The 24,768-nt window shown below is 38.5% G+C and overlaps 1 protein-coding gene across 5 annotated transcripts in view; it reads right to left on the reverse strand.

The window, feature by feature from the left end:
- The window catches only part of LOC131070622 (putative potassium transporter 12), a 128,645-nt gene that overhangs the window by 24,355 nt on the left and 79,522 nt on the right, over nt 1-24,768 (reverse strand). For 4 of the 5 annotated variants that reach the window (XM_058006209.2, XM_058006206.2, XM_058006208.2 and 1 more), the window contains 5 exons: nt 6,223-6,273; nt 5,740-6,000; nt 5,551-5,603; nt 4,515-4,629; nt 4,146-4,400 (listed from right to left, as the gene is read on the reverse strand). In XM_058006209.2, coding sequence (XP_057862192.2) covers nt 4,146-4,400; nt 4,515-4,629; nt 5,551-5,603; nt 5,740-6,000; nt 6,223-6,273 — 735 coding nt within the window. The remainder of the gene's footprint in view (nt 1-4,145; nt 4,401-4,514; nt 4,630-5,550; nt 5,604-5,739; nt 6,001-6,222; nt 6,274-24,768) is intronic. The other variant, XM_058006210.2, reaches the window with a different exon arrangement.

The raw sequence follows: 24,768 nt of genomic DNA on the forward strand, positions 1-24,768 counted from the left end.
TATTCATATACCTAAGGAGAAAAGATTAAAATTAGAGCCTTCTGGAAAAAGGGGAATCTTTGTAGGATATAGTGAAACCTCCAAGGGCTACAGGATATATATACCTGGTCAAAAGAATATTGAACTAAGTAGGGATGTGATCTTTGAAGAAGACTTAGCCTTCAAAAGAGCCCAAAGCTCTCTAGACCCTGAAGTCTATATCCCCAACCCTAGCTTAGATAGAGATCCTACTCCTGAGCTTCAGAGGGAGAATCTTGAGGAAACTATAAGTGAAAATCAAAGTCCACCTAGAGAAAACCTCAAGAAAAGACCACATGGGCCACCAAGACTGTAGCAGAAGCTCAAAAGTTTGTTGCTCCTTTAGGAACCTTCAGGGAAAGCAAAAGGCCTAATAAATTCACTAGCTATGTTGCCCTTATGAATGATCTCTCTAAAGCCGAACCAAACAATGTATCAGATGCACTTGAACATCAAGTATGGAAGGATGCCATGTCTGAAGAGTATCAGTCCATTATGAAAAATGATGTTTGGGAGATTGTTCCTAGGCCAACTAAGAAATTTGTGGGTTCATCTAAATGGCTTTTCAAGATCAAACATGCTACAAACGGCGGTATTGAAAAACACAAGGCCAGATTTGTAGCTAGAGGGTTCTCACAAAGGGAAGGAATAGATTATGAAGAAACCTTTGCACCTATTGCCAGGTATATATCAGTAAGAGCTGTATTAGCCATTGCAGCAGAAAAGGGGTGGAAGGTACACCAGATGGATGTTAAGACAACTTTTCTAAATGGTGAGGTCTCAGAAGAAGTCTACCTAGAGCAACCTGAAGGGTTTGAAATTCATGATGCAGAGTCTCATGTGTGTAGACTCAAGAAAGCTCTCTATGGGCTTAAACAGGCTCCCAGGGCCTGGTATGAAAGAATTGACACCTATCTCTCAGGACTAGGCTTCTCCAAAAATGATGCAGGTCCTAATCTCTACTACAAAAGAAATAAAGGTGATATGCTAATATTGATTTTATATGTTGATGACTTATTAATCACAGGAAATGATCACCTTATAGATCAATGCGAGAAAGATCTATCCAAAGAATTTGATATGAAGGACTTGGGACTCCTTCATTACTTCCTAGGATTGGAAGTATGGCAAAATTCTGACAACATTATACTAAACCAAGGAAAGTATACCTTGGATATTTTGAAGAGATTCGGAATGCTAAACTATAGACCCATGACCTCTCCTATGGAAACCAATTTACATAAACTTAAAGAAGCAGCAACAGAGTCACAACCCACGGATCCTACTCAATACAGATAGATGCTTGGGTCCCTGATGTACCTAGTAAATACAAGACCAGATATCTGTTATGCAGTTAATGCTCTAAGTCAGTTTACGTGTGAACCGAAAGAGATACACCTGGTTGCAGTAAAACACATTATGAGATACCTACAAGGTACCCTAAACCTTGGTCTCAAATATGAGAAAGTTGATATAGACCTACATGGATTTACAAATCCAAATTGGGCTGGAAGTGTGACTGACAGGGAAAGCACTTCAGGGTGTTGCTTCAGTCTAGGTTCAGCTATGATATCTTGGATCAGCAAGAAGCAGTCTTCTGTAGCTCAAAGCTCCACCGAGGCAGAATACATTGCAACTTCTATGGCTGCCTGAGAGGCAGTATGGCTTAGGAAGTTGTTTGTGAGGTTGTTTGGAGAACCTATGAAACCCACTGTTATACACTGTGACAACCAGAGCTGCATAAAACTTTCAGTAAATCCAGTGTTTCATGACAGATCCAAGCATATTGAGATTCCATACCACTATGTGCGAGATATGCTAGACAGGAATGCAATCTAATTAGAATATGTTTGTACGGGAGATCAAACTGCAGATATTCTGACCAAACCTCTTTCCAGAGTGAAGGTTGATCACTTCAGAAAAGGTTTAGGTATGATAGAAAGGTAATTTGCTTTGTAATTTGTATTTGCATATCTATAAGATGTTTAATGTGTAAACTTCTTTGTCATGATAGGACATTTTTGGATTTTATCCCCCGGGTTCATATCTAAGAGGTGACGATCTCTCAAGATAATGAACACTTGTATGGAGACATTATAAGGTGACGATCTTATAATGTCCAAACCAGTTATCATGTTGGATTTTTGGTGTATCATGGATGAAGCCATGATTGTGTTATGGTAAAACATTTATATGAAGTGTTAGTGCACCTACCATAACTTGGATAAAGATGAGAATTGAATATTTTCTCATATGATTATCCTTAAAGTATTGCGTGCTTAGGCAATACTGATATCACGTGCTAAGGTGATATCCTGTCATCACAAGATTAATGTGATAGATTTTTGTATCACGTGGTTAGGTGATACTTCATATCTTGTGACTGGGTGATATGATCTCCTAGAAAATTAAAATTATGTAAAAGAATGCTAAACTATCATTTGAAATGTGATGCTTGATAGACTACTCTCATTTATCTTACCTAGCTAAGAGGGAGTCTTAATGTATAATAGCTTCGGTAAGATAAATGATTGAATGAGAGATAAATGAAGTCTCTCATTCAATCATTTATCATATCGATTATTAAAATGAATACCCTCAAGCATTCAATTGATAAACATTCTTCATTTATGATGATTAACTGTTCATTATCATAGAATCCCGATTTGATAATCTATTCGTATTCACCAATTGACAAATCGAATTAACCATTGCAAATACGACTCAATGATTATCAGTTAGAACCGAACATCAATTAGTATCAATGTAAGTTTATGTTCGCACCGATTAAATAGCGGGTGGTTTATTAAACACACACCGATTGATATCGGGTGGTAAGGCTAATGTTCGGAGTATTAAATATAATCCTACACCGATAGTTATCGGGTGTTGAAACATACACCGGTTGGTTAATAAACACCATACACCATTATAGCGAAGGGGCACGATCAAGTGATGTCTTGATCGGCCATGTCCAAAAGACATGGCCGGTCAAGGCATCGCTTGACCGTACCCAGCCCACTATATATGTCAAATGGTATGTGTGAGAATGGACATCGAAATTTATAAATGCTCCTCTCACCTGTCACATAAAAGAAGATAATCAGATCCTTATGATAATTCAGTAATAGATAAAACAAGATAATACTAAGTAGAATATAACTTGCATATTGAATGTAAATTGAACATCATTTACACAACAGGTTCTCAGTAAAGGTTGGGGGTGTTGGTTGTGTATCTTAGTGTCATAGTGGCATTTTCAATCATGGGTCCCATAGACTGATCAGTCTCATGGATGTCATTAAAAAATTTATTTTCATTTCATTTCAGTACTAGTATATATATAATAGGGGATTACCATATTGAAGTTAAAAAGGTACCACTGTTGTTGATTACCTCAATGCGAATCATATATAAATATTAAATACATTGTTTGTTACAACACAATTATGGAATCCAAAGGACGTGTACTTTCATGCTGCTTTGACAATGCCTTCCTTAGACCAGGATTTTTAAAGCGTGTGAGCAGGTGAAGTGAAACCTGCTAAGGCTGACAATCTTTCACATAAGAAAAACAAAAGAATTTAGTAGATATTACAGGAATTATCCAGGCACCTATCCCGAGACCAACAACAATTGTCTTTTATGTCTCTTCTCTAAATTTAATTTGTGCATATGAAAATTTGTTCTAGGTCAGCTGATATGCCACGATTATGTTTGAGCATGTTCTGTAAGCAAAGTTAACTTGCACAAAGGGATGACGTTATAGCTTCTATTTGAAAAAGCAAATCCAATAGGAAGTCCTAGTTGATGCAGGAATATAATAAAATCATTCAATTTATTTATTTGTATCTGCACACTTATGTATATATACATGGAACACTAAACCTAGAGAAATGTAATTTTGGGGACGAGTTAAGATTATTGTTTTTGACACAAGATAACAAATCCTTTGAGAATATTCTTTAGGGGCAGCGTAATATTTTGAGGCACTTATTAAACGAAATTATTGAGATGTTATAGAGAATGGCTTTCTAAAACATGTATCAAACTATCTCAGAGCCCAAATGGTAGTATAATTTTATAAATCAAAAGCTTTAAGAAGTCAACCAGGTTTGGAGACTCACCATAAGCATGCCCAATTTGAGTGGTATTCTTGAATCCAGCAGTAATCACTAAACAAAGTATCATCAGGATCCAATTGATCTCAGGAATGTAAATTTGTCCTGCAAACTGTTTTGATGTATGTACCACCTTGACCATAGGGAAACAGCCAAGAGCCACTGATTGCTTGATAATTGCAAATGTTGCAGATATTGTTGCCTGACTTCCAATAATAGCCGCAACAGTTGCAATTGCAAAAATAGGCCAATATACAGCATCTGCAGGAGAATTGTCTTCAAATTAATAACAAAAAGTGAATCATACATATTTTCTGACAAGTTAATTGATCTTTTGGACACAACATGTTAAAAGATGTATTCAAATTTTCATGCCTGGAATGGACCTATAAAAGGCTTCTGAAACATCATATGGGTGTTGTGTGAGGTATGCTGCTTGCCCAATATATGCCAACAGCAGGCAAGGAAAGACAACCACAGTAAATGCGATCTGCACATGGAGATAAACTGGGAGCAATAAACAGTATGCTAACTCTATAGCTGATCTTGAAGATAATTTGCATCAAGAGAGATAAGAAGCAAAACAACATTAAGCATTATCAATAGGATTAAAATTTATTGCTATGTATAGTTTTGAATCTGATTACTATTTATGTAAAAGCCTACCTGAGTAAATTGCACAAATCAGACTAAAATTATTTCTTCCATTACAATCACAAAAAATCATCTTCAAATTATTCCCTATCAAATTCTTTGAATGGTCCATGATTCTGAGCACAGGAAAACAAGCCAAAGATGGAAGGTGGCCAATGATTCTTCCAAAGTGAAACAGAATAGAGCATGAAGAGATCTAGCTGAATATAAAATTCCCGGAAAGAAGGGATTATAATGCCACAATAAAAGGGATTATTTTTGGGAACGTGAATGTGGGTCAAGGTCATCATCTTGCTATTCAAGAGACAATAATTCAGTAATTGGTAGCAAGCAAATCCCTTGCCTGACAATGAGCGAGAATCAGAAGATAAAAGTAAAGAAATTTACTTAAGAGTGAAGAAAGAGCACAGGAGGTGGGAGAAAGGAAGAGAGAAATATCACGGCATCCATTTAAGCCTCAAAAACATAAAGACAAATTACAAGAATATATGATAATGTTTATTCATAGAGATGCAAGCAAAAGCCCATAAATTTTGATATTTAACATGAACTAAGTTGAATACAAAAAGGAAAATATGGTAGAAATACACATCTCGTTAATAGAGATGGAACTTTGTTTCTTCAGTTATAAATACAGAGGGGATTTGGCTCTTTGAACCCAATTTCCAGTCTTGAAAGCATAATGAAAAACTTTAAATCATTTGCAGAAAAGGAAAAAATGCTATTAAGAAATCATTACATAAAATTGTTTCCATACCTGCACAGACAATGAAGAAAAATGACCCAAGTCTGCAAACAAAGCTTCAGTTCCTGTATTTTGATAGCTAGACTCAGAGATGTAAAGAGGGAGTAGTTTATAATAAAATTTAAAGATTCAAGAATCATAAGCAAAGGAGGGTCAAATCCTAAAAAACTAGTATACATAATTCAATATTAATGTACTCACCTGTTATGCTAAGCATGATCCCTCCAAGTGAAACCCACTTATGTTTCTTCCCCCTCCTGAAAAACTCGAGAATGTAATAAGGGGAAAAGGCCTTAAGAACTTTTGGGTTATGTTTGCATATATTGTAAATTCCAATGGTACCGATGGAGAGAAACCAAATCAAAACCACAGGAGCAAAGAGCCATCCAACTCTGTCGATACCACACTTCTGCATGCTGAATAAACCCACTAGGATGACCAGGGCAACTACAACTACTATATCTGTAAACAGTTCCAAATGCATAAGAGATCCCATGACCTTGCTCCATTTATGGCTATTAGGTGTGTAATTTTAAAATCTTTATGAACTTGCAAAAAAACCTTAAATTATTGCAAATCAAAGTACAAACGAGCAGGTTCATAGCTGTATTTCAATGACCAAAACAATTGTAATTGGAAGCTAGAAAATACAACTGGAAGCGTGTATAGAGTTGGAGGGCTTACCATTACTTACCCTGGGATGGTCAACTTTGATGCCACCTACAGATGATAGAACTGCCAGAAAGGAAAGCGGAAATGAGGCTTCAATATAACAAACTAAAACTAACTCAATATTTTTCAATATGCTTCATATCAATGCAGTGATATATAGTTTAAGATAGTTCTTAAGCAATTAGGGTGTGATGAAATTTTAGTAGATGTGCTGTTTAATTTTATATGAGTGAAAGGACCTTGTTTCTAGTAATAAATACTAGGGAATTAGTATATACTCATACATGTAAGTGCTAAGGTACATATTTGGTTCTTAAATAGGGAAACCAATTAGGCAACTGAGCGCTCCTGATTATCAGATTTTAAGTTGCTTGTACATTAAGCAAATTGGAATGTTATAGATGTAACTGGAGAATAATCATTGACTAAGAATGTCCGTAGGTCTTTTTAAATATTGTCACTTAATGGATAAGCAAAGCAGACTAAACTCTTAAGATATTGTATCAATTTAAGTTGAACCATTATCAAACTCCAATAACTACGGTAATACAAGAATAATGGTTCAACATAATGCTTAGTAAGTATGGGTGTTTGATAGATTGTAGATCAAGGGAAATAGAGAGTTGATCAAAGAAGAATTGGCCAAAAAGAAATGTCACTATATGATAGTCATTATTTGTGGGAGGTTTTTTGGTGCTACAGGGGCCTGTTGATGAGTTTTTTGTGACCACACCAACACAGAATAAAAATACCAAAGACACTTTATCCTCTCTTGTGCTTGAGCAAAATTGCCTTTTATGCTAAGATTGCAAAAATTCATAAGAATGATTCCAAGGTTTCTACGCGAACTTGCGACTTTATGATGGATATTGCTCGTTTTATATGATGTATGCTGGTAATCCAAGGGGGACTTACGCTTTTGTTGTTCTTTGATAATGAGGACTTGGAATGATGCACTCTCTAGGAATGTATGGTACGAAAGATATAGCAATGAAGGTTCTCTTCTTTGGATTTTGGATCACGGAATTCAAAAAAATGGAAAAAGAGGATCGGATTAGGAATTCTACTCTACTTCTAAGAATTCAAGAGGCAGTGAATAATTGGGTGAAATCAAACGATTGAAATTGTGAGAGTCACAAAGATACTACCAAAAGACCTAAAGCAAATGATTAGGTGAGTGAAAATGAGGGGTCCCCATCTGCAATGGGGTGATGTGTGAAGAGGTCACAACAGGGCCTCTAACATTATATATGGATTAAAAATTATATGAAATCAAGAGAACTCTACAATGGGGAGAGTAACTATTGCTCACATTCATGAATTTCTTTACCTAAAACACAAGCGTTTTATATGGCTCAAAAGACCATCAAGCTATTCTTAGATGTAAGTACTTGATGACAACCTCTAAGCAAATACTTGCCATGACCCGACTTGGCTCTCTATCCTTGATGGGAATCATTAGGAGCGTTGTTCACAAATGTGAAGGCCAAAATGAAGTTGGACATGTTGTTGATTGTAGCGGCGGGAGTCTTCCTAGCCAACTACAATCAAATATGCATTTAGCCTATCGGCTATGCATATTTGTAGTTACCGATTAACTTATACAAATTGTTAAATTATGTTGTATTTACCTTGCTGTGGGGCCGTCTTGAAATGATAGTCCGCCAACCCTTGCTTAGAGACGTGTTCATATGAAGAGTGCCGACTCTTGAAGGGGCACGATCAATAGGAATAAAGGGAGATTCAATCTCCCTTTCTTGGCATCGCATGAAAAATAAAATATATACAACAGCAGACCAAAGACATTCACTAACATATACATCAGATCGATCAATCACATTCTTCAGCAGTCCGAATTCATTCTTCTGCAGATCATATTTCTTCTTCAGCAGATCGTACATTATAGTCAAGTCAGATTGAAGATTATAGATCATCATTTGGCAGGCAGGATACTCTACAGAAGTTCGGATTGCATCTACAGCAGTCTAGTGTGAATCAATCTTTCATATAGCTTCAAGGAGTTAAGCAATCTTGTAAACACGCATCTATATTTGATATATATATTCAGAGATTTTCATTGCTGGGTTTTTCACCTTCAAGTTATAAGGTTTTCCCAGGGTATATGTTGTGCAATTGTGTTTGAATTATCTTACATCTAAATTTATAATCTGATCATTAAATTTAACATGGTATCAGAGCGGGTTTGAGAGGATCATGATCAGATTTCTTTATAACAGCAAAGTTCATAGGCTTGAAGGTGCTTCAAACTTCACTTCGTGGAAGTTTAGAATTCTCGTTGCACTTGAAGAAAATGATCTTCTTCAGTTTGTTGAAGGAAAAGATTTACCTAAGCCAGAAGATCAAGAGGAGAAACTTCAATTCAAGAAGAATGTCGTCAAAGCGAAAAAGATTTGGATTGACTCCGTGAAGGACCACTTAGTGCCTCTCATTCCCAAAATGACAAATGCAAGAGACATGTTCAAAATCTTGGAAGGTCTATATGAGATCAACAAGACAAGTAGAGCTCTTGCATTGAGGCAACAACTTCATCAAGTCAAGATGTCGAAAGGAGAATCACTCATATCATTTTTCATGAAGATCTCAGAGCTGAGGGATCAACTAAGCGCCATTGGAGATGAAGTTACAAAATGAAGACTCATGTTCTTGCCACCCAATCTACTAAGAAGAAAGGAAGAAATTGGAAGAAAGGCAACTTCAAGAGAAATGGAGATCAAAGATCAGACTTTGCACCCGATTCAAAGAAGAAGAAAGATCTCTCCTACATTCAATGCTTTAGATCTGACAAGTTTGGTCACTATGCAAGAGATTGTCTGACAAGGCCTAAGCAACAAGTGGCTAATATTAATGAAGTCTCAACTCAAAAGGAAGCAAAAGACAACTCTAATGGATTTGTCTTCATATCTGCTTTATCAAGTAATGTTCCCACGGATAGTGACACCTGGTTGATTGATAGTGGAGCTTCTCGACACATCACAGGCTATCGAAAACATCTTTTGGATTGGAAAGGGAGTCTAACCTTCAAGTGATCATTGGAGATGATGCCCGCTATTTAGTGAAAGGATTTGGTGCTACATCTCTCAACCTAGAATCTAGGAATTTCCCTTCATCTAAGTGATGTCTTATTCGTACCAGGAATCAAGAGGAAACTTGTATCTATTTCAGCCTTGGAGGACAAAGGTTATCAAATAGCATTTTCAGAAGGGAGAGTTCTTGCATGGCCTAAGAACTCCAGCATCAAGACTGCACATGTGATCAAGAATCGACATGAGAGTTTGTACAAGCTTTCCACTCGTCCAGTTCAAGCTCTTCTACATGACTCTTAAAATTCCAACGAACTATGGCATAGAAGACTTGGACATCTACATTTCAAGGCTCTTCCATCATTGGAGAAGATGGTTAAAGGTATTCCTAAACTTAGTCATGTACATGATGGTACATGTAAAGGTTGTGCTATGGGTAAAAATACTAAGAGTCCATTTCATAGCAGTGAAAGTAGGTCAAGAGAAATTTTAGATCTTGTACATTCTGACTTATGTGATCTAATGTCAATGGCATCCCTAAGTGGATTTGTGTATTATGTAACTTTCATAGATGACTACTCTAGGAAGAATTGGATTTATTTCTTAAAGTCTAAAGAGTCTGATGAAGTCCTGGGCAGATTTAAAGATTTTAAAGCTCAAGTAGAAAACTTATCTGGAAAGATAATTAAAGTTTTAAGGTCTGATAATGGAGGTGAATACACCTCTGGTAGCTTTCGTGATTTATGTATTGAGGCAGGGATCAAGAGGGAGTTTTGTGTCCCTTACAACCCACAGCAAAATGGAGTTGCAGAAAGAAATAATAGATCCATTGTTGAAGCTGCAAAAGCCACGATCCATGATCAAGACCTTCAAACTTTTCTTTGGGCAAAAGCTTCTAGAATAGCAGTGTATGTTCAGAATAGATGTCCTCATCGGATATTGCAGAATATGACTCTAGAAGAAGCCTTTTCTGGGATTAAGCTTGATGTCAGTCACTTGAGGATATTTGGTTGTTCAATGTATGTCCATGTACCTAAAGACAAAAGAACCAAGTTGGAACCTTCTGGCAACAGAGGAATATTTGTGGGCTATAGTGAAACCTCTAAAGCCTATAGGATTTACATTCTCAGTCAGAAATAGATAGAGTTTGGCAGAGATGTTACATTTGAGGAAGATGTTGCATTTAAAAAATCTAAAGGTTCATGCATGGAGATAGATGATAAAGATCAAGAGATTCCTCAGGACGTGGACATTGATCATACTCATGAGATTCAGAGGGAGTCTACAGAACCTGAAGTGAATGGTGATCCAGTTGAGCCTTTGGATCCTACTGATGGGCCTAGAGATATTATTGTCAATCGGAAGAGACCTCTTTGGGCAAAGAACACTATGCAAGAGGCAAGAAAGTTTGCGGCTCCTAGAGGCACATTCAAAGAAAGTAAGAGACCACGGAGATTCTCTAGCTATGTTGCATTGATGTGTAATCTTATTGAGACTGAAACTTCCAGTGTTGAGAAAGCCTCGAATCAATAAGTAAGGAAAGATGCCATGGATGAAGAATATCAATCCATTATTAAGAATGATGTTTGGGATATTGTACCTAGACTTGAAGGGAAGTCAGTTGTATCTTCCAAGTGGCTATTCAAGATTAAGCATGCAATTGATGGAAGCATTGAGAAGTACAAGGCAAGATTTGTGGCACGTGGTTTCTCTCAGAAAGAAGAAATAGACTATGAAGAAACATTTGCTCCAATTGCTCGCTATACTTCCATCAGGACCATCATTGCCATTGCAACAGCTAAGGGATGGAAGCTACATCAAATGGATGTGAAGACATCTTTTCTCAATGGTGTAATTGAAGAAGAGGTCTACATTGAGCAACCTAAAGGCTTCGTGATTCATGGGAAAGAGTCTCATGTATGCAAATTGAAGAAAGCATTATATGGTCTTAAGCAGGCTCCTCATGCATGGTATGAAAGGATTGACAAATACTTGCTAAGTTTGGGTTTCTACAAGAATGATACTAATCCAAATCTCTACTACAAGATAGTCAAGGGTGAAGCTTTAATTTTGGTTCTATATGTTGATGACTTATTTCTTATTGGGGAAGAACATCTCAACTTTAGATGCAAGGAGTTGACTTCAGAATTTGAGATGAAGGACCTAGGACTCATGCATTTCTTTCTAGACTTGGAAGTATGGCAGAGGCCTAATGAGATCATCTTGAGTCAAGGAAAATACAACATTGACATCTTCAAGAGATTTGGGATGTTAGATTGCAAGTCTATGCCATAACCAATGGAAACTAACTTGAAGAAGTTGAGTGAATCTGCAGCTAGTTCAGATCTTGTGGATCCTACTATGTACAGATAGCTGATTGGATCCTTGATGTATCTAGTTAACACTAGACCGGATATTTGCTATGCAATGAGTGCACTTAGTCAGTTCATGTGTGAAACAAGGCAGATAAATCTAGTTGCAGCCAAGCATATCTTGAGATACTTGCGTGGAACAATTGGATATGGCTTGAAATATTCTTCCAATGTGGACTTGAATCTGCAAGGCTATTCTGATTCTGATTCTGATTGGGCAAGGAGTGTTAATGATTGGAAGACCACCTCTAGTTGTTGCTTCAGTTTGGGATCTGCTATGATTTCTTGGTGTAGCAGGAAGCAGTCTTCAATGGCACTAAGCACCACAGAGGTAGAATACATTGGAGCATGTGTGGCAGCTCGCGAAGCAGTGTGGCTTCGGAAGCTCCTTGCAGGATTGTTTGGACAATCATTGGAGCCTACAGTTATTCATTGTGATAACCAAAGTTGTGTGAAGCTTTTTGTCAATCCCGTGTTTCATGACAAAATAAAGCATGTGGAGATCAAATATCACTATATTAGAGATATGGTGCAAAGGAATGCTATTCAGTTAAGGTACATTAGCACCGATGATCAGACAGCCAACATTCTCACCAAGCCTCTTGCTAGGGTGAAGTTTGTGCATTATTGAGACAAGCTTGGAGTTGTGGAGAATGAAGCCCTAGCTGAGAGGGAATCTCAACATCAATGATTCCTTGAGATGTACTATAATGCATTCTTCTCTGTTAGAGAAGTTTGAGGTGCAAACCCTTGTTAATGCATTCTTCTCTTTGAGAGAAGTTTGAGGTGAAAGCCCTTGTTCCACCCTTTGGGAGTAGCCATGGTGGGATCCACCCTCTTGGAGTAGCCATGGTGGATATCATGTTGAGAGACTCCATGACTTAGCACTTGTGTTTATTCACCCTTTGGGAGTAGCCATGGTGAACATCATGATGAGATGACGGCATCACATTGAGTGAATCCATGATGGGCACCTGTGCTCATATTCATTTCCATACATGGGAGTAGCCATGATGGATGTCATCACGTTGAGTGCCTCCATGATGACCTATGTTTCACCCTCTAGGAGTAGCCATGGTGAATGTCATTCCATGACATAGAGATCAGCAAGGAATCCTCACTAGCTAAGAGGGAGTGTTGTTGATTGTAGCGGTAGGTGTCTTCCTAGCCGACTACAATCAAATATGCATTTAACCTATCGACTATGCATATTTGTAATTACCGATTAACTTATACAAATTGTTAAATTATGTTATATTTACCTTGTTGTGGGGCCGACTTGAAATGATAGTCTGCCAACCCTTGCTTAGAGACGTGTTCATATGAAGAGTGCCAACTCTTGAAGGGGCGCGATCAATAGGTATAAAAGGAGATTGAATCTCCCTTTCTTGGCATCACATGAAAAAAAAAATATACAACAGCAGACCGAAGACATTCACTACATATACATCAGATCGATCAATCACATTCTTCAGCAGTCCGAATTCACTCTTCTGCAGATCGTATTTCTTCTTCAGCAGATAGTACATTATAGTCAAGTCAGATTGAAGATTATAGATCATCATTTGGCAGGCAGGATAGTCTACAGCAGTTCGGATTGCATCTACAGCAGTCTAGTGTGAATCGATCTTTCATATAGCTTCAAGGAGTGAAGCAATCTTGTAAACACACATCTATATTTGATATATATACTCAGAGATTTTCATTGCTTGGTTTTTCACCTTCAAGTTGGAAGGTTTTCCCAGGATATATGCTGTGCAATTGTGTTTGAATTATCTTACATCTGAATTTATAATCTGATCATTGGCTAATTTAGGGACTGAAATCATGGAATCAAAAAGGTAGGAACATCATCCATTATGTGCATAGTTTCCAAGTCACACTCAACCAGCAACATCATCCATTACCCTGATGAATACCTTCCCTAGAAACTATCCATCTGTTATGGCTTGCTAGTAGCTTTTGGGAATTCGCATAGTTCACATTCTAATCAAAACTGTTCATATTTAACAGGACAAGTAGAAAAGGACAACACCAAAAGGAAGATGTAGCTAATTAGGAAGAAGATAGTGAGTGTGAAGAACTCGACGAGGTGGAGGACCCACCACACAGACAAGTGGCTCAATAAAGTAGGTTCTCCTACAACCCATTGGATATTCCTTCTATGAGACCCACTCACTCCTTACCTATAGTTCTAGTTGTAGTTGTAGCAGATTCACCAACGTTACTCCAATACATGGAGTGTCAACCAATCCAAGAAAATATTACGTCCTCCACTACACCAGCACACTCTTGGCCAAGCAGCTCTTATTGTCACCTGAGATATTCTTTTTTGATGCAATTTTCTTGGCAGGATCTTGCAAATCCTATAGGTACTTTGGAAGAGTTTATACATAGTTTGAAATCGATAGCTCAAGCCATCCTCAATGTAGCCAGCATGTCTTGTAGTGTAGATTTTTCAAATTCTCTACTAATCTTAGAGGAGGAAATCCATATTAAGAAGTTTGTAGAAGAAGAATGCCACTTAGACTTTCTACGAAGTGTCATGAACCAAGGTTTGCTAGAAAAGAATATGCCAAAGATGACAAAACTATGGTTGCTAATCAAAAGTCATCCTCTTGTTCTAGGTTTAATTGCCCGAAACGTTGAGAAACATTTTTTCGGTAACAATGTCTCATGTTGTAAACCACCATGTTTGAGCAATGAGGGGAATTTGAAAAAGCAACCAAAGTTGCCATTGCTTATGATGCCTTGTGGAAAGAGATAAACCAACAAAGGATTCTATTTCAAGAAAAAATGGGCTAGTAAACTCAATTTATTGGGACTTAAGCTGCTAAGCTTGCTGCATTTGAGTGAGAAGTGGCTTAGTTGAAAACCATGGTCGGCCAGATTGCAGTGGAGAGGAAGCATGTGTATGCAAAGTTCCAAAGAACAATAAATCATTGCAGGATATCACCTAAAGCATCATGCAGAAGAGGTCTACAAACTCCAGGTTGCAGTCAAACAATTGGGACCCACTAAGAGAACTACTTCAAGATTAGTTGGCACCAATGGACCTCTAGTGATGTCTTCTTTCCCAGATCTTCCATGATATTTTCTAATTGTGTGGAGGTTCTTTGGACAAGACTCTGTTGTGACGTTTTCACACATCGCCCCATTGCAAATGGGAACCCCTACTTTTTGCTTGGTATTGTAGTTGTCTTAGCTTAGTAGTCTAGCTTGGCAATAGTTTCTTTAGTTAAAGTTCATTGATTGTAATGGGTGGATGTTGATAATTCCTTGGTTCATACTATTTGTGTTTGGATGATTTTCAATTACAATGCATAGTTAGCCTGAACATTAAAATGTGCTAAGTTTAATTGTCGAATATTTATTCAAGTTGCGCTAGTGTATTGGGCACTTGGATGAATGTTCATGATATGAAAACCTTTCATTTCCCTTGGAAGATTGCATTAGTTTTGTGTAGTTGTTGGCAACATGGCGAAGCAAAACTCGGTTTAAGGAATGTGTCCATCCAAGCATGATCTAGTGCTATCATTGATCTTAGGAGTAGATTAGATTTCTCTAAACCCTCAATCCCTTTTGTCTTTTTTTTTCAAATCAAGTTTCCACATTCCAGCAACATTCAAGTATAAATGTAAGTCCCCCTTGTGATTCCAACAATATCATATAAAACCTGAGTTACCGGGTTCGGCCCCCTAGACCCCTGATACTGATCCGGTTTGGTTCTGGTTCAGGGTTTTGGTCCGGTTCGCCTGTGGTCCAGACAGAGTTTGTGATTCACAGGCCTGGTTCGGACCAAGTCGAACCCAAGAGCACCCAAGTTGAACCCAGAGGTCTAACAGCCAAAAATAGTTTTTTTTTTGCAAATTTTTTTTTTTTTAAAATTCCACCACATAAAACAATTAAATATATCCCTAAAAGTGAGTTTTAACACATTAAATTGGCTCATTTCACACAAGCAACATGACTAGAAGCAAGGGGAAACAAAGATGTGGGATATAGAGCCAGAACATACTGATTTGGATGCTTTCACTTCTCAGCTTGTTGCATTCAATGACTCAGATAGCAAACAAACTTCAAGTGCAAGTGCAAGTGTAAGTGGCATTGGCATTGGCATTGATTCATCTAATGTCAATGTCAACGATGAGGAGGAGAATGAGGATGATGAATTAGAGAATCCATTTGATGATCAAACTTTAAATTGTTGAAAGTTGAAACAATGATACTTGAATATTTTATCATTTTGATACTAAAATTGATGTATATGATGTTGTTATGGTATGATCATGATGCTATGATTACAAGTTTATGTTGGTTTTGTTGTTTATATGATGCTATGTGACATGCTAATCTTAATTCATGTTTATAGGCTGCATATATATATATATGGGAATTATTGCATAAAATGGATCGTAGCGAGGATCAAGTTCGCAGTGAGGAGCAGGTTCACAAGGTAAGGCTGGGGCGTGAAAAGCAGGATCGCGAAGAAAGGTAGGCGCGTGCGGTACAGGACCGGGTGGAAAGACAGGCGTGTGGGGTTGGCACTGTGGGAGTAGATAAATCGGTAAGAGTGGCTAATCAGGTGAATAGGTACAAGTCGGCCTTCAAAAATGAAGAATTCCTGCATAACGCCTTTAACAAACAGAATGACAAAAAATGGAAAGTGTGCGATGTGAATTGGGAAGAAAATGTTATCTCCGAACATGAGGAGTTCTGGGAAGGCATTTCCGTCAGGGATCAATCCTTAGGCCAGATACCCAATTATAGTCTCCGAAACCCTAAGCTGTGTTAAGTGTATTTATCAAAGGAAGTAGCTGAGGATTGCGCTATCTTTGAAAACCATGCAATCATCGGGAGAGTTGTTGGCCCTAAATTTCCCCGGAGTATAATTAGGTCTTGGGCGGATGAGCATTGGGGTAAACATGTTGTCATTAAGTTCCTTCCGAAAAGTTTCTTCATTGCAGTCTTTGCGGAGGCAAAGGAAAGAGACAGGATACTCTGTTCTCAAAACTGGATCTTGGATAGCCATCCATTTTACCTACAGCCCTGGTACCCTAATTTCGAACCTACTAAGTTGGCAATATATGACAAACCTGTATGGGTCCGTCTATACAATCTCCCCTCTGAATATTGGAGTAACCCTTGTTTAGATCGCATTGGTCGAACTTTGGGTACTCTGTTGGAAATTGATGAAGCGATCATTGACACAGATCTATATACCTATGCCAAAATGAAAATTGCGGCGGTCAAAGAGATTCTGTCTTCTTTTTCCATTATAACAAATGAAGGGTGTTGGGTTCAACAGGTGGAGATCGAAACAGAGGTTGTTTCATGCTCCAGATGTGGGAGTAGGCGACACCCTGTTGGGAGATGTGGGATGTTTGTCAGGAGAGCTTTCAAAAAGCCTTTCAATAAATCGGATAAAGCTTGGAACCATTTGCCTCCTACGATCTCTGATTTGCCCCCACGGAATGATCCGATTGATGCCAATACTAATCTGCTCCCAAAGGACTCATCCCATGATCTCGGTACTTCTGAAGAAGTCCCTACCAATAACACCACTCCAAATATAGATTTGGTATCCCTCCCCCTCCGCCTATGCAGAATGACAATAAGGAGGATAGGCTTTCTGAGGAAGAATCTGATTCGTCCTAGCCGGATGATGAACTTGAAAATTTGGATGATTTGGATATTGTGGATCCTAGATGCATCAGTCAATCTGCAAACGTAGAGTCAAGGGTTCAAAGGGGCGCAGAAGTCACAAAGTTATCAGAGAACAAAGAGCTCATGAAAAAGGAATCGTCAGTGTTATGGATTACCTTAAAGTATCCAAGGGAGGGAAACCTTCCCTTGGAGAACGATGAGGATTTCTTCCTGGAATGTCAGGGGTTTAGCAACCCCTGACAAGAGACGCTTGGTCAAAAGAACCATGACCAAGCTAGCATCTGACATTTTCTTGTTACAGGAAACTAAGTTAAATCCAGAGAAAGCTCTGGAATTTAAAAAAAATTGCTATTTTTGGGATGGAATTTTTCAGGAGGAACGTGGCTCGACTGGGGGGCTTGGGATCATGTGGAACCCCTCTCTCATCGAGATAAGTAGTATCGCTTCCCATGATTTTTGGACAGCATGTTCTATCAAATGTAAAAAGTCAAATATATGCTTTCCGTTGTTTAATATCTATGGTCCAATCAAAACTGAAGATAAGCGTAAGGTGTGGTCTGAGGTGTCAGAGTTGACCCTTAATCTGGATCTTGGGAAAGTTGTCTTGGTTGGGGATTTCAATGCAATCCTTTGTGCTGAGGATAAACGGGGTGGTTTAAAGCTACCCTCGAAGGTGGCGGAAGACTTCAGAGAATTTGTTACCAATTGCAATGTGGTTGATATCATCCCTAAGAATGGTACTTTTACTTGGAATAACAGAAGGCGGGACTTTGCGAACATTGTTGAAAGATTGGACAGGTTCTTCCTTGGGGAATGGTGGATGTTAAGTCATCATTCTATCGATTCTGTTATCGAACCCCATAGTGGGTCAGATCATTATCCTATATCACTTAACATTGGACAAGACATGGAAAGGCATAAAAATTACTTCAAGTTTCTGAGTATGTGGTGGCTGGATCCAACACTTCTTAGTCACATTAAAAATTGGTGGTGTGAAAGTAATGTTTTCTCTAGTTCCCCCAGCTTCAAATTTACCAAAAGATTACAATTCCTCAAAAGAAGATTAAAGGTGTGGAATAGCTCCTCCTTCAAAAATGTTTTCGCTGAAAAAGCTCGGATTGAAGGAGAATTAGAAGCAGTTAACGCAGTTGTTATGGCCCAAGGCATGACAAATGTGGAGTTCGAGGCTGAAAAGTCCCTCAAGGCTTAGTACTCTGAGATTCTGCGGAGAGAAGAACAATATTGGAGGGACAAGGCCAGGGAGAATTGGGTAGCTAAGGGAGATATGAACACCAAATTCTTTCATGCCTCTGTAAAGGCAAGAAAATGCGCTAACAGAATCAGTTCGATCCAAGACAGGAATAATTCTTGGGTTCATACTCCTAAAGAAATAGAACAAGTGGCTCTTGACTACTTCAGGTGGCTATTGGGAGAAAGTAAGAAGGATGAGCCATCCTCCTTCCCTGCATTAGATGACATTATACACCCGGTGTATCAGTCGCAGATGGGAAGATTTTAATGGCTCCTTTCACCTTAGAAGAGGTAAAAGCAGCCACCTTTGCATTACACCCAACCAAATCGCCTGGCTCGGATGGTTTAAATGCGGAATTTTTTCAAAAATGCTGGGACTTTATGGGGGTTGACATTTGGAGAGTGATTGAAGATTTTAGGAAGAGCGGCAAATTTGTCAAAGAGATTAACCACACTCTGATATGTCTTATTCCTAAGAAAGCAGAGTGTACTACCATGAAGGATTTTCGACTGATATCTCTCTACAACACTCTGTACAAGATTATTTCCAAAGCTATGGCAGAAAGGCTCAAAGTTTTACTACCAAAGTTGATCTCGGAACATCAGAATGGTTTCACTCCGAACAGGGAGATAGCCGACAGCATTATCCTAGTCTCTGTAGTCATTCATACCTTGCATAAAGATAAGATTGGAGGAATAGTAGTTAAATTGGATGTGGAAAAAGCTTATGACAAAGTGGTATGGGAGTTCCTGATCCGTGTACTGGAAAAATTTGGTTTTCCTCCCCAATGGATAGCCTGTATTAAGTTTTGTATATCTTCGGTTAATTTTTCCCTGCTGATTAATGGGGGCATTTGTGGTTTTTTTCCTGCCACGAATGGTCTTAGGCAAGGCGATCCCCTCTCCCCATCGATTTTCATCATCATGGCAAAAGTTTTAGGAAGATTAATTCAGAAAAATCATTCACAGGGGACATGGAAGGGTGTCTGCATCCATGATCAGCTGCCTACCATCACACATTCGCAATTTGCAAATGATACGATGGTCTTTGGGGAAGCCTCGGTGGCAGAAGCTAGATGCATATTAGAAACGTTGAATCAGTATTCAGAAATTTCAGGTCAAGTAATGAACAGGGATAAGTCACAACTCTTTTTCTTTAATACTAGCAGACAAATGCAGACATGTATTTCGGGTATTTTGGGGATCAAGATAGAGGTACTTCCCATGAGCTATTTGGGCATTAAAATTGATAAGGGTTGTCGTCAAACACATATGTGGGAGGATGTGAAACAATCCTGTGCGGCAAAATCATCACAATGGAAGAGCAGATGGTATCTCAGGCTGGGCGTCTCACTATGATCCGATCAGTTTTGTCGGCTATCCCTATCTACAGCATGTCTTGCTTTAGACTGCCACAGGCGGTTGGGAAGAATTTAGATAATATGTTGAGAAAATTTGTGTGGGAAGGGGCTAAAGATATTAGTAGAATCCCCCTTATCAATTGGGAAACAATGTGTTATAATAAAGAATCGGGGGGGGCTGGCTTAAGGAAGATGGATCTACAAAACATTGCCCTTGGAGCAAAACTCTCTTGGAAGATGTATCGGGAACCCCAAAAACTATGGTGCAAAATCTTTCAAAAGAAGTATCTTGATACGGATCAGCCGAATAGAATCCTTACTGTGGCTAACGCAGATAGAGGTTCTGCAACTTGGAACTTTCTATGGGAGTGTAGATCAGTGATAACTGACCACATCTCTTGGCACATTGGTCGAGGAAACAGAGCAAAATTTTGGGATGATTCTTGGGAGGGTGAACCTGCGTTAAACGAATTGATTTTGGAGCAAGATTGGATTAATTTAATAAAAGACAGGTACGGTTCCTATGTTGAGGACTATTTTGATCCAGTCCACACAAATAGTAATATTCGAAAGTGGAAACAGGTGGAATTTGGAAGCCCTGTTCTTTGCGAACAGCTAAGATCCATCCTTAGCAGAAGAAATATCCCTATGTCCAATGTAGAAGATAGCATTTTCTGGTGCGGCTCGAAGTCTGGGGAGTATTGTGTGAAGTTGGGATATAAGGTCCAAAGGACAATAGGCCCGTTCACTGATTGGCCGTCTAAACTTTGCTGGCACAATAGACTCCTACCCAAAGCCGGCGCCTTTCTATGGATCGCCCTTCATAACCGAATCCTTACAGGGGAAAGGCTCAAATCAATTAGCATTGCGGGTCCAAGCATATGTGTCTTATGTTTGAATGGGGAAGAGTCAGTAGATCATCTACTCTATACCTGCCCAATGGCAGTATCTTGTTGGAATTGGTTTTTAGAAAAAATTAGCTTCACTACAGTTAGGAATTTGAAATTGAAGGATTTCCTCGTTTCATGGCCTGTGAATAGATCTTCTATGTGGAGCGATAGATTACAGGCCCATCAATGATAGCATGGCACTTATGGAAGGAAAGGAATAGGAGGATTTTTAAAGATAAATGCCTCCCAGTGGACAGACTCATCGACCTTATCAAAGTGTCCATAGAGGAACTAATCATCGGGAAGCAAAGAATGCAGATTCATCACTTTACTAATTGGGATAGGAAAATGGAGGAAAATTGGTCCCTGGTCACCCCCTCCCAGATGCCAAAACTCTCAAAAAAGAAAGGTATCAAAAAACATATCAGATGGAAGGCTCCCCCTGAGGGGTGGCTGAAGCTAAATTTTGATGGCGCATGCAGAGGAAATCCTGGGGATTCTGGCTTTGGGGTCGTTATTCGTAATAGTATTGGCAAGTTATTATTGGGTTGTTATGGGGCATTGGGTGTGGCCACCAATAACGAAGCAGAAATTCGGGCCCTCTTGGAAGGCCTTAACTTATGCGTTACCAATAAATTGTCCAAGATCGTCATTGAAGGGGACTCTTTAGTTATTATTCAAGGGATTATCAAAAGGGACTTTGGGAGTAGGAACTTAAACAAATGGGTCCCTTGCATATCTCAGCTCCTCAACGATATCATCCATTATGAAATAATTCACACATTTAGAGAAGGCAATCGGGTGGCAAATTGTGTTGCCAATTTGGGGGCTGACATCCCTCAAGGTACTGTCACTTTCGACATACAATCGGTCCCAGAACCAGTCCGAGATCTAATCAAAGCAGACTTCGGTCAGTAAAGCTCTCCGAAGGGCTCACAGTTTGGCAGCGTGCTAGGACACTTTTGGTAAGCGGGATCTGTTCTTGATCAGTGCACCCTAATGGTTGCGGATGCTATAGACAGGTGGATCAAGTAAATAGTGGATTTGAAATCTTCACTGACATTTTCCGATCTTTTGGTTCACGATAGATTCTACAAATCTCATCGAGGAATGTGTAGGAAGCTCCTAGAAAGAGGATGTCCACAACTATTTATGTATCCGTTCTTTGAATACTGCCATACCTGTGTTTTCCTTTCCTGAGTAGGGATTGTGGATAATGGCCTTCTTTGGTGATGTCTCGTGTGTTAACTGTGAAGAGGACCTGAGAGGGCAGTTGCAGTACTTGTTTTTCACAGTGGACGCGGCCTATGATGCCATGGAGGGACTAGTGGGTGTGGCCCTCAATCACCAAAGGCACTGGTGTGACTCTAAGGTCCTGGAAGCTACACTTATCCCGGTGGTGGATGTTTTGGAGTCGAGAGAAAAGATGGTCGAACTTCTCTGCGGGTTTGTTAATCCTCTCCTGGTGGATGCAATGGCTAACTGTGTCTTAAGTCTGCCATCTGACCAGAGATTGAGCATATTAAAAGTTTACTTCCAGATGGAAAATTACTTGCCATCTGATAGCTCGGAAGAAGGTTCGTCTGCGGAGGAGGAGGATTCGGACAACGAAAGGCATAATCGTGCTATGGAAAATTTTCTAGCAAAGATGGAAGAGCGGGATAAGATGCCAGTTTTCAATGAGAATGCATGGGAAGTATTTCGTTGTGCTGTTCTGAACGGCAATATGGATCCCTTCAGGCGTGTTACCCAAGCTGAGGATTGGTGGCTGTCGGAATAGTTGGCTAACAATGTCCTCCATGTTGGTGAATGCACTTCTCTTATTCTACAAGCCCTGCGAGGCAGCTAGTAGTGGTTAAGTTATTTAGGATTGGTCTATGGTTTTTTTAGTCAATACTTTATGTAATCTTTTGGAATTTCAATATAGGGCGCTATCCCCATACTTGATAGCACTTACCCAAAAATATATATATATATATATATAATTTACATGTTTTTGTACTAACGAACCCAAACCCCTTTTCAAAATTTGGCCATACCGGTTCTTCGAACCCAAACCAGTGCCCGAACCCGAACTAGCAAGCTAGTATAAAACCGTTGAGTTATCCACACGTCAAGACTATCAAAACATTGGAGTTGTCTCGTTTGATCACATAGTTTAGCATCCAAGAGGTCTTTGTTCAAGAGAGGATAAAATACATTGTGTATGAAGTGCATAAAAAACACATCAACAGACTCCAACTTTACTTCTTTTTTTTTGTAGGGGGGTAAAGAGTAGGGAAATAATGTAGATAATATAATTTTATTTTATGGAAATACATGTGAGGTTGACTTATTCTGTTGTTTTAATCTATGTTCCATGGAGATTCAAAATAGGGATAAGGGAATGCAGGGACAGATTTTGGGCCAACGTGACTATGAATCAAAATTTGGGGATGATGTTCAATGGTACAAATATATATAAATAGTCGTACATAAATACATGTCTGTGTGTGTGTATTATATTATATGATTATAGATATAAATCTTCCCCATGGTTCCTATGTCTTCTCCAACACCAAATATTTATTATTTTTTACCAAATTTTCATTCTTCAGATAACTAATAGTGAATCTGGGAAATCTGACCAGTGTAAATGATGAAAGCTGCAGAATTGAAGACATATATGGTTATATACTGTTAATCTTGAAGCTTTTTATGTATTTTCTTCTCTGTTTTTAGAAACTCGCCAGCAGAAACTCAAAAACATTTTCAAAAAGGAAAATTGCAGAGCTTAATTGCAATTAAAAAAGCATCAATATGTTGTATTGTCTATTGTGGGGTCCCCTGGCTTTCCTCTGTACAGAATACATCTTTAGACAATCTGCTCTTGAAAACGGTGGTAAGGGTGTGACAAGGGAACTTCTAGTTTTGGGGTTGATGCATCGCCACAGAACACTGGTTTTAATTATCATCCAAAGGTGGTAAGCTATCAAATGGATATATCATATAATTAATCAACCCAGTGGTCGTGACCTAACCAACAATTACTGGTCCTTCAAATAGTACTTGCATAGTTAGGGAAGGTACACTGACTCACATGTCATCCAGCACTGCTTATTGGTGTAAATGGATACTACCTTTGAAATGAAGCATCAATTGTTATATCCTTGTGCAAACTTTGTAGATGATTTGTTATTCTTATTTTGTACTACAAGTATTTGTATTGGAATATCGAGTTTAAGTAACCAGCAAAATTGATTATCAATACTAGGTTTGCAACTTTGCATATTAGCATGTTTAAGGTGACACTACCAACATATCTTAGAAACATCTCACATATTTACTATATAATTTTATTATTACACTCACTTTTCATTTAATCCTTCCATTCACTGTATGAAAATCCAAAATTAAATTATCTATGAGGCTATGCTATAGTCTCGACTGTATATGATAAGATAGGAAAAGACTGTTTCAGAGCTAAGTCAAGAAATCGTATGGTATTATATTGTTCAATTAAGAAATGCCTTGAGTCAGGATTCATTCTTGAAATTATGCATCTATTCTGTTTTTTTCATTTGCAATTTGTATGCAAAACAAAACCATCAATTGTCATATCCACTTTCAAGATCTTAGAATTATTTGTTTTAGGAATACTCTAAAAGAGCATCAATCTTGAACATACATGTTTATGGTTGCTGAATTTGGCTGTATATTTGACAGTTATTATTTTGGGAAGAACTTTATCTTTACAATGGTTATACATGTTTCTCATAGAAAAGAAGACGAGCAGGATCTCAGTTTGAAGCAATTAGGCTACTTAAAAGTTTGATCCATGTTATCTGTTTAATACCTATTTTCTCAAATTCCATGATTAACAAGACTTCAGAACTTGATCATTTGGGTTCAAGGTAAGTATATTCTGTGAATTTTATTGTCCTAAATGTCTTTAGGAAAAGCGTTGCAAGCATCTGCCTCTCAGATTAAAAAGATA

The sequence above is a fragment of the Cryptomeria japonica genome, chromosome 1, assembly GCF_030272615.1.
Source record: "Cryptomeria japonica chromosome 1, Sugi_1.0, whole genome shotgun sequence".
NCBI classification, from domain to species: domain Eukaryota; kingdom Viridiplantae; phylum Streptophyta; class Pinopsida; order Cupressales; family Cupressaceae; genus Cryptomeria; species Cryptomeria japonica.